Genomic DNA, 10573 nt, shown 5'->3' on the forward strand with positions numbered 1-10573 from the left:
CTAGGACACTGAAATACTGCCAGCCTGCCAGCTACTACTGTGGGCAGCTCTGTGCATGTACAGTGCACTTAGTGTGACTAGGACACTGAAACATTATTGGATTGTAATGAGTTCAGTATAAACCTACATTGGGCAGGTGGTGGCCATATTATCAACCCAGCCCTGGCCCCTGATCCTCCAGGAGACCACTCTCATGTTAGAATAGACTGGAGGCAAGCCAGGGTCTGTGATACCCCAGGGAGCCAGCCACTTTCAAGTGACACTCACCCAGAAAGAATATAATTTCCAAAATGTCTTAAAGCAGGGAGGACAAAAAAGGAGGCTCAGACTCTGCTGCTGCAAGGTGTTTAAGTTATTGTAATATTCAGTTACTAAAAATAAACAGCACATGTAGAATTATAGCTGTCATTTTAGGGAGCGAGCTCGTGACTCCATGGACCATAAAAGTCAAGAGTCAGATTTAACTTAACTCAGGCGACAGTGCAGGGCTTGTGCTGCACCAGGGATGACCCCATCAGGATCTAACCAGGGCAGAGCGACAGGAAGAAGGAAGAGCGTGGGGAAGGAACAAGGCCGCAGCCTCACAGGGTGCCGTGTCAGCTAAGGCTTATTTTTAGCTTTGTGAGTTTTGAGCATTCTTCCTGGGGTATTTTTATCTTAGAGAGTTTCGGCAGCTTAAATTTGGAATGCATTTCATGCTGTTGCACGAGAAAAACATCTCAGTGTCATACTTTCAAAACAAAAGCCAAACTGGTGAGTCTCTGGTGGGGGGGGGGGGGTTCCCAGGGTGCACTGCTGCTGTGGAGAGAGGCGGCGGGCTTCCTCTCCCTCCCTATCGCATATGACCTCATTTCCATCTCCTGTTCCCACTGCATAACTATTTTATTGACAAAAACTCAGTGCAGAGAAGCAGAAAAACAAAGAGGATGGGTTCTTGGTGTTACCCATCTGTTAAGACTCAGGTTGTACACTGCCAGAGTGGCGCCCAGTGTGGACTCCGTGGGTGACCTGTAAGCAGAAGAGTGACGAAGACCCTCACTGTGAACAAAAATCCAGGCAGGTGTGCATGTGAGACAGTTCTATCCCTGCAGCTCAGTTTCATTGTGAACCCCAAAGTGCCCTTCAGACAGTGCTTTCAAAGCAGGCAGAAGACTGGCAGGGGCCCATCATTTAGGGACATCTGTTTAGAGGTACAAGCCCTTTAGACCTAGTGCACCTACCTGTAACTTTGAAACTGGACATCTCGGTAAACATCTGTCTGTAGGATAATACTGACAGTGTTGGGACATGAGTTCTAGGCCCCACCACAGCCCTGTGGGTACCAAATCCCTACACACTTAAGTTCCTTACATGCAGTGGTTGGTGTCGGCATGACACACACTGCATGGCTAACACACACTCCCACAGACTCTAACACATCTGAGTTACTTTAGCACCTAGCACAGCGTAAATGCTGTATGAGCAGTTGTCACTCCTAAGAAATCATGGCAGAGGAAAAGTGTGTGTGTTCGGTACAAGCACAGTCTGTTCCAAGTATTTCCCGGAGTGCTTAGTTAATGGATGTGGAATTCATGAATACAGAGGACTGATCACACACCATTTTTTAATGTTATTTAGCTTTGTGGTATGGAGATCAACCGTAGGGCAGGGTGCACACTGTACCCTGAGCTACACCGCCCAGCCTGCATAGCAGTTGGGAACCTGCATTTTACTTTGCAGCTTGCTAGTAATTAGACATCTACACTGTAGTTTGTTGATGGCTATAATTTACTGACCTAATCCCCGCCCCCCATAGTTCCTTGGCTTACTATCCATAGTTTGCTGTTGTAATAGCTTCACCCGTCTATCCCATCAACATTCTCTCGGCCTCCTACAGTATGCTCTTGAAGTAAATCAATGGATGCAAAGAGAAGGCATATTCTTGAGGCTTCTGATTCTTTATTATTCCCCATACTTTGGTTTGCTTCTGTTTTTGTCTGGTGTTTTGAGACAGGAACTTACTCTGTTAGCCCAGGCAGGCCTGAGTTCATGGCCATCCTCCTGCCTCAGCTTCCCAAGATTCCAGGTATGAGCCACCAACCCCGCCTCTCCCTCTGCCCTCTAGCCTGCAGCTTTTTAACCCTCACCTTCTTTTCCCAATCTTGGTTTCCAGCTGCGGCTCCCCCACTCTGGCTTCAGCAGGTGTAGAGCCACCCTTGCTGCTGCCCGGCTGGGAGGCAGGGCAGGCCTTGACTGTGCAGCTGGCAGTGCTGTCTGGGGTCATCTTCTCACCGTGTATTGTGTGTTCTTGTGTTCTTTTTCAGAGTGAATTAGATGTATCCTTTTTCTGTACATTTTTCCATGGTATGTGGCAAAAAGCACACTCAGGATGTGACCAGGGAAGTGTCATGGCGCTGGAGGGTGACTTGGTAAGTGTCATCACGCTGGAGGGTGACTTGGCAGAATCCAGGACATTAATCTGCAACTCTGCCAAGGCGGCGCCACAGCCAGCAAGCGGCCACAGGACTTCCCAGCCCGCCTCTCTCACAGATGATACTTTGTGAGGCTCCTTTTTCTTTTTCTCCAAACAAAGAACTGGGGTGGTGGTATTTAAAAATAACTGGTATGGGACTGGAGAGATGACTCAGTGGTTAAGAGCCCTGGCTGCTCTTCCAGAGGACCCGGGTTGAATTCCCAGCACCCACGTGGCCGCTCACAACTCTCTGGAACTCTAATTTCAGAGTTTCTGACACCTCACACAGGCATACATGTAGGCAAAACACCAATACACATGAAATAAAAATAAATTATATATTAAAAATAACATATTATATGCATATATTATATATAATATATGACACCCTCACATAGGCATACATGTAGGCAAAACACCAATGCACATGAAATAAAAATAAATTATATATTAAAAAATAACATATTATATATTATATGCATATATTATATATATGTATGTATATATAACTATTATATACATACATATAAGCATTATATGTATGTATATAAATCAGATAGATTTGTTCAAATGTGTATCCCACAGAGAAAGAGCTTGGTTCTCTCGGAGAGATCGTATTTTTAGGCCTCCAGGATAAACTTCCAGACAACTCCTCAAGAGCAGAAGGAGGCATTCTGGGAGATTAGCTGGAGGTTAAAGACATTGCCTGGCTTATGTTCATTTCTTTATAGCAGAAAAAGTCCTTTCGCTCTTTTAAATCTAAACTGTCTGTGTGTCCTGGGGATGCAGTACAGTGGTAGAACACCTCCTAGCATGGGCTTGGCCCTGGATTCAGACCTAGCATCTTACAAAGAATAAACACAGCCAGGGTCCCAGATGGAGGCAGGCACTCACCAGGCTTTTTGTAAATCTCCCAAAAGTATAACATGTGACTTCTAAGATTATCTGCCTGCTTTGACACCAGAGAGAAAACTCAGTGGTTAGAGTGCAGACTGCTCCTGAGAGGACCTGGCCTTGGCTCTGAACAATCCTGTCAGGCAGCTCACAGCTGCCTGTCACTGTGGGTCCACGGGTCCCAGGGCCTCTTCTGGACCCCAGATACACGTAGTGCACATAGGTGCCCCTGAGATGGACATGGGGCACACAGCTTTGGTCTCAGCACTCAGGAGGCAGAGGCAAGCAGATCTCTGTGAGTTCCAGGCCAGCGAGGTCTACACAGTGAAACCTAGGCCAGCCGTTGCTACACAGTGAGACACGGTATGCAAAAAAGCCATAAAATAAAATAAACCCACTCAACGCACACACACATAAAGTAAAATAAAACATAGACATTTTATTAAAATATGCCTATCATTTAAAAGTGATAAAGGCAGCTTTTGAAAACACTTTAATCTTTTCTTTTCTTTTTTCTTTTTTTTTTTGTTTTTTTGAGACAGGCTTTCTCTGTGTAGCCCTGGCTGTCCTGGAACTCACTCTGTAGACCAGGCTGGCCTCGAACTCAGAAATCCACCTGCTTCTACCTCCCAAGTGCTGGGATTAAAGGCGTGCGCCATCACGCCCGTCACCTATGATCCTTTTGGCCTAAGAGGCCAAGATTGGGCAGTGTATGTCACAGTCTGACTTTTTTTTTTTTAATATTTATTTATTTAATGTATGTGCTGTTCTGTGTACATATCTGTGCATGTATGTGCTGTTCTGTGTGAACATATCTGTGCATGTATGTACTTGGTGCCCTTGGAGGCCAGAAGAGGCCCTCAGACTCCCCCAGAACTAGAGGTAGAGATGATTGTGAGTCACCGTGTGGGTGCTGGGAATTGAACCCAGGTCCTCTGGAAGAGCAGCAGTGCTCTTAACCACTGAGCCATTTCTTCAGCCCCATGGCATTTATTCTTAACTAAGTCACTTAAAGTAATTCAAAATAAATCTGTTTCTAACTGAATGGGAGGGTAAAAAAGATTTTTGAAAATATATTTGGAAATCACCAGGAAAACGACAAGAGCTAGCAGACACTTGTGCAGTTCAAAAAACTCAAGATCCACTTTGGCTTTGCCACTAACTGCCCCTTGTATCATTTCACTCTTCCTTCCTCACCATGTTGTGTATTTTAGTCCAGGGTAACCATTCAAACCACAGCAGATCCAAATCTCAGGACTCACACGTGGTTAGTTCTCTTTAGCACGTCGCCTCAGAAAATCCTGAGGCAATTCAGGGAGACTCCACTCTCGCTCCTGCTCTCCATGGGGAGGGCAGCGCCTCTGCAGTCCACTCTTCAGTGCCACAGAAGCTGCTGGAGCAGTGGCTGCCCCTAGGATACTCTCTTCAGCCTCAACGCTTGAACACAAGCGGTTACCACATTTGAAACCTGGTTCTCACAACACTCAGCGCCATCAGTCTTTGAGGAGCTTTTCCTGTTCTGCTCACACAGAGCTGGCAGAGTGAGGGTGAGTCTGAGTGTGGTAACAGAGAAGGGGTGTCAGAGCCCAGGAAGCCCCTTTCTTCCCTGTGCCATTTAAGGCTGAGGTTCCCTGCGCTGGGCTTTGAGAAATAAGGGAGACCATTTACATTTCTCCTCAGTACACACTACTGTTCTGCTTCCAGCTCAGACTTACAAAACCAGACAGATGGGATTTAAACAGGAATGTCCCAAACACAAGAAATCAATTCAGGAGTTCTGGCATGTTGAAATCCTCACTCCAGTATGTAGAACCCTTGGTGCAGTGGTGTCCACTGAGCAAACTGTCCCCCTGTTACTGAGCACCTCAGTCACCCTATGGGGAGTAAGCGCCTCCCAGCATCCTCCCAAATGCTGGCTGTGACGAACCCCCAGCTCTTAGCTTTACATGTGTACTCTGACGTCCAAGGTACCACTCCTTCTGCTACCATCTCTTCCAAAGTCCTCTCTCTGTATCGTCCTACTCACTTTGTCCCTTGCGTCTTGGTTATGTTAGTCAAAAGTAGTAACAACTTTCACGAAGCAGCAGGAGTTAGGGCTCATCTGTCCCGGTGCTGAGCTGGGCTGTGGTTCACTGGGTGAGCACTCGCCTAGCATTCCTAAGGCTCTGCTTCAACCCCAGGAAAGCAAGCTAGTAAGAAACACAGACAAACCCACAGCTTATATTCATACTTTAAAAAAAATTTTTTTAGATTTATTTGATGTGTTTGGGTGTTTTGTTTGTATGTATTTCTGTGTGTCACATCTGTCCCTAACACCCAGAGGAGTTCAGAAGAGGGTGTCACATCTCCTGGATCTAGAGTTACAGATGTTTGTGAACTGCTATGTGGGTGTTCTTAACTGTTGAGCCATCTCTCCAGCTCCCTAGAAGAAGTGATTTTGGTGTCTAGGCTGGACTGTGCCTTGCAGTTGTTCTGAAATTCCATTTGACCTGTTTTGTTCCATTCTCTCACTTACTAAAGACGATTAACACATCATATTCTTATTTAACAATCCCGTAGGGCTGAGTATGTGGGAAGGCAGAGGCAGAAGGGTCAGGAGGTCAAGGCCATCTCCAACTACCATAGCAAGGTCAAGGCAAGTGAGGCCACCTAAGATCCTAATCAGGAAAATAAAACATAGTAGAAGCCGATGTTTTAGGAGCTGGAGATCAGCTCCGTGTGTAGGTCACATCTCGTGTTCTGTTACAGTTTGCCTTCCATAGAAATCCATGTTCTTGGGTTTCCATGTTGAGAAACATGGGGTTTAGTAAAGATGTATGTGGTCTTCAGGGTCAGTCATGTTCAACCCAGGCTGAAGGAAGTTCTTTCCCTGGTTGCTTGAATTAATGGACCACAGTCCAGTTCATTCTTGCTTCCTCCTGTTCCAAATGCCAGAGCTGAACTATTTGCCTGTGTCTATTGCCTTGAGGCTTGGCATATAGGATACTTTTTTGGTCCCTGGCATATGGCCCAAACGCTACTAATATTGGCTCCACCAGTGTGTACAAGTTGCTCATAATCCAAATCAAGATATGAACAACAGCTGGATTCCTATTTTAAAGGAGGCACGTGACTGTAGGGAGCCGTCAGATGTCAGGCCTGGGTTTGCTCTTGTGCTGCAGACCTGGGTGACCATTAGGATTCCAGCCAGATACCCAGATAGCCAGGCAGTCGTGAGCCCACAGGACATGACCTCACTGGCTCACTTGTGTTTCCAGGAGGCTGGGAAAGCCAGGCTTGCCACCGGACCTTGTCCTTGCAATGTGGGGGTGCCAGTGTTTGATATGATTCAGCAATAAATTCTGATTCGAATTTCAGAACACTCTGCAGTTGTTCAAGGAGACATCCAAACAACGGCTGTTTATTTTGCTGAAGATGTAAGAGTTTGATCAGTGAAACAGATTTAATTTAAACAGATAAAATGAGATTTCCTGATACAGAGATCAGGAAAATAAGCCATTAAAGCCCACTGCTCTCCATGCCTACAGAGCCCAAGGGCCTGTTCCATTCAGCCACCGAGCTGCTTAACTTCTTTTTATTTTTGAGATAGGCTGCTGTCTGTCTATCCCAGGCAGGCCTCTAGCTTGCTTTGTAGTGGAAAATGACCTTGAACTTGTGGTCCTTCCTGTCCTCCCCTCCCCAGAGTGGAGATTACAGGTATGTGTTCCTGCTCCTTGTTTAGAGGGTGCTGGGATCAAACCCAGGGTGTCACAAGCGCTAGCTAGGCAAGCACTGCCCACTGAGCTGCTCCCAAGCCCAGCTTCAGCTCAATTTGCCCGACTGGGTTCCCATTTTGTCTCAGCTTAGAAACTCTGGCCACTGGTTCTGATGAACAGAGCTGAACCTAACTTCATTCCAGTCCTATTTTGGCCTAGGACAAAGCAATCATCTATATAATTGGAAGATATTATTAATAGGTATATCAGAGCAAAGGTTTTTTTTTTTTTTTTTTTTCTGGGTCACTTAGGGACAGTTCCCATCGGCTCCTGAAAAAGTTTATTCTGCTAGAGGGCTATTTGCACAGAACTTAATGAGATGTTAACAGAGTCTAATGGAAACTGAAGTCATTCACAGGCTGTCCCATTCTCTGTATTCAGACTTCACTGAACAAGTACAATAGAGACTTTGAATATCAGGAATTGAACAATGTCAGGCAATGATTTGTTTGGCAAATATTCACTAATTACAAACTCACTGGTGTTTCTAATCACCGATTTGTCAAATGAAGTTTTTCCTTTGAAGCAGTTGTTTCTTTTTTTTTTTTTTTTCAAACAGCTCTTTAAAAACAGAATCTCAGGTTTCAAATGTAAAATTAAGAAACATCTAACCATGGCAACCATCTTGCTCCATAATTAGATGCTCAGATGAAAGGATTCTCAGGGAGTCTAGTTTTCTAGTTTCTCACTGCCAGTGCCCTCTTCTTCCTCTAGCTTTCCCGGAAGAGCTTCACCAAGTTAAGGTTTCGGAATCTGAAAGAGATTCCACAGCCGGGCAGTGGTAGTGCACGCCTTTAATCCCAGCAGAGGCAGGCGGATTTCTGAGTTTGAGGCCAGCCTGGTCTATGGAGTGTGTTCCAGGACAGCCAGGACTATACAGACAAACCCTGTCTCAAAACAAACAAACAAACAAAAATACCCAACCAACCAAAGAAACAAACAAAAAAGAGATTCTACTTGTGAAACTCAGAGCTTGGGTCTTGGAGGAGTTTAGCCTCAGTTTTCTGTATTCTTTTCTCTCTTGACTATTTTTCCTTCTGCCTGGCAGAGAAGACAGCTGATGCTGCGGTCCAAGAATGTTGTGGATAGGTAGGTAGAGCCTGGGGCTCCTGGAGAGGAGCCTGGAGAACAGAGCTGTTAGCCCAGCCGGATCTGCCTTGTACCTGCCCTGTGACTTTGGCCAGACTCTGGACTGTTTACTTCTGAATAGAATGAAATATGTATTAAGGCACTCATCACAATGCCCGGAACCCTGAGCTTCCCACAGGCAGTGCTGCTGTTACTGAGGCTGAATTGTTACTTGCTGTGTGCGCTGGCACTTACATTCTACCCCACTGCATGCCGTTCTGGATTGGGATGCAGCTCAGTGCTTGAGTGGTGCCTAATGTGCAAGGTGCTGAGTTCCATCCTTAGCACAAATATATACACTCATACGTTAGTACTTGTATACACACACACAAGCACACGTGCATGCATGCATGCACACAGACAAACATAATTTAAATGGCTGTTTCAATATCTACTTATCCCACTTTGCTAGCCACGGTGAACATAGGTACGGACATGTATGTAGAGGTCCAGTCTGTCTACGAAGGATTTGAAAAACAAAAGCATGTTTAGGTTTACTTATACCAGGAGAGTATCAGGCTAAGCCTTGTTATTATTTTATTTATTAAATTCTCCAGCTAATTTCCTTAATGTGACCTAGATAATGTTTAATTTGGATAAAGTTCACATCATTTTGGATGAGATGGTGTTAAATGGCTGCATTGTGGAAACTAACAGAGCCAGAATTCTTGCCCCTCTGCTGATTCTTGACAAGCTGTCGGAAAGCTGATGAAGACTATCGGGGTTTGAGTGCTGTGCAGACCAAGGAAGAGATCATGGACGACAGCAGCCTTCTATAGTTCCTATCCCATAGTTCCAAAAGAGAAAACAATTCATGTGTACAAATTTTTCTCTTAACAGAGAGCCACAATTTTACTTGGTAACTGTAAGCTTGCTTTTCCTTCTATAGGTACTGCAGGGTTGCAGTGTGATGCAAGCATGGCAGTTGTCCATCAGCCAATAAACTTCAAATTGACTTGACCACGTGACGTTTGAGTGAAGTCCTTCTGCTCAATAAATACCTCTTTCCTTAAAGCCCTGAGTACTCTCTCCACTGTGCTATATATAGCCCCACTACCACTTTTCCTAAATTGTGTGTGTGTCTGTCCATGCTCATGTGCGCAGAGACTAGAGGTCAACCTTTTTGCCTTCCACAATTGCTTCTCCTGTATTTTAAATATAATTCTCATTTATTCTTTGAGAACTTTATACATATATATGTATGCATACATATGTGCAATGTATTTGATCATATCCACTTTTCACTTCCTATTTTGTTTGTTTTTGTTTTGTTTTGTTGATTTTTCTCTGTATAGCCCTGGCTGTCCTGGAACACACTTTGTAGACCAGGCTGGCCTCAAACTCAGAAATCTGCCTGCCTCTGCCTCCTGAGTGCTGGGATTAAAGGCATGCACCATCATGCCTGGCTGTTTTTTTGGTTTTTTTGAGACAGGGTCTTTCACTGAACCTAGAGCTCACCGATTGGCCACAGGGATCCTGTCTTCAGCTTCTCAGGGCTGGGACCACAGACATGTGCTGCTCTGCCAGACTTTAATCTAAGTTCTGAAGATCTGGACTTGGCTTCTCAGGGTTGTATACGCACTTTACCACCTAAGCCTTCTCTTCAGACTTATTTTATTTTACAAGGTAGTACCTCCAGCTTGGAATATACAGAGGGATGATGACCTTGTGAGTTCTGGGCATACCTGAACTGTGTAGCAAAACTCTGTCTCAAACAAACAAACACCCAGAAGTTTATTCCAATACACACCTAGAAAATTCAGTTTTATTTGCCAGTTTCTGGAAGTGTTTGATACCCATTTTAAGGATATTTAGCAATTATGATGCCACCATGCAATTAACTTCATGGTCCTGTGAAATCATTGTTAACCATTTCAAGAGCTCTAACAGCCCTGCTGCCACATTTTACTGTTATTGTTGTATACTTAGGCAGGGTCTCAGTGTAGCCAGGGGTTGCCCCCAAATTCTTATGTGGCTGAGGATGACCTGGAACTCCAAATGTGCTTGCTCCCAGGCCCTGGGATTACAGATCATCACACCTGGCTATGGCAATACCATTTACTTTAGTTCCAAGAAATAGAACAAGACAATTTCATCAGGCTGATACAAAATGAGCACTTTCCTCCCTCTTATTCTATAAAAGTTTTGTTTTTTAAATTAACACACAAGGTATTTTATAAAAACTGGGAACACTTGATGAACTTTTGTGTCATTCTTGCACAGGCCTGTAAGGAGCCGCCTTCACATTCGCCATTACAAGATGGCGCTGATGGCACTGACACCCGTGTTCTAAGTAGTAAACAAGCAAGCTGCGCATGTGCCGGGGTAGCTTTCCACGCCATGT

At 44.9% G+C, this 10573-nt stretch overlaps 1 protein-coding gene across 2 annotated transcripts in view; it reads left to right on the forward strand.

Annotated features, from left to right (window-relative positions):
- Nucleotides 1–9189, forward strand: part of Ap4s1 (adaptor related protein complex 4 subunit sigma 1) — a 47909-nt gene extending 38720 nt beyond the window's left edge. For both annotated transcript variants that reach the window (XM_021179724.2, XM_029484721.1), the window contains exons 5-6: nt 2304–2315; nt 8810–9189. In XM_021179724.2, coding sequence (XP_021035383.1) covers nt 2304–2315; nt 8810–8938 — 141 coding nt within the window. In that variant the 3' untranslated portion in view covers nt 8939–9189. The remainder of the gene's footprint in view (nt 1–2303; nt 2316–8809) is intronic.
- The last annotated feature ends 1384 nt before the right edge of the window (nt 9190–10573 follow it).

Source organism: Mus caroli, chromosome 12, assembly GCF_900094665.2.
Source record: "Mus caroli chromosome 12, CAROLI_EIJ_v1.1, whole genome shotgun sequence".
NCBI lineage: Eukaryota > Metazoa > Chordata > Mammalia > Rodentia > Muridae > Mus > Mus caroli.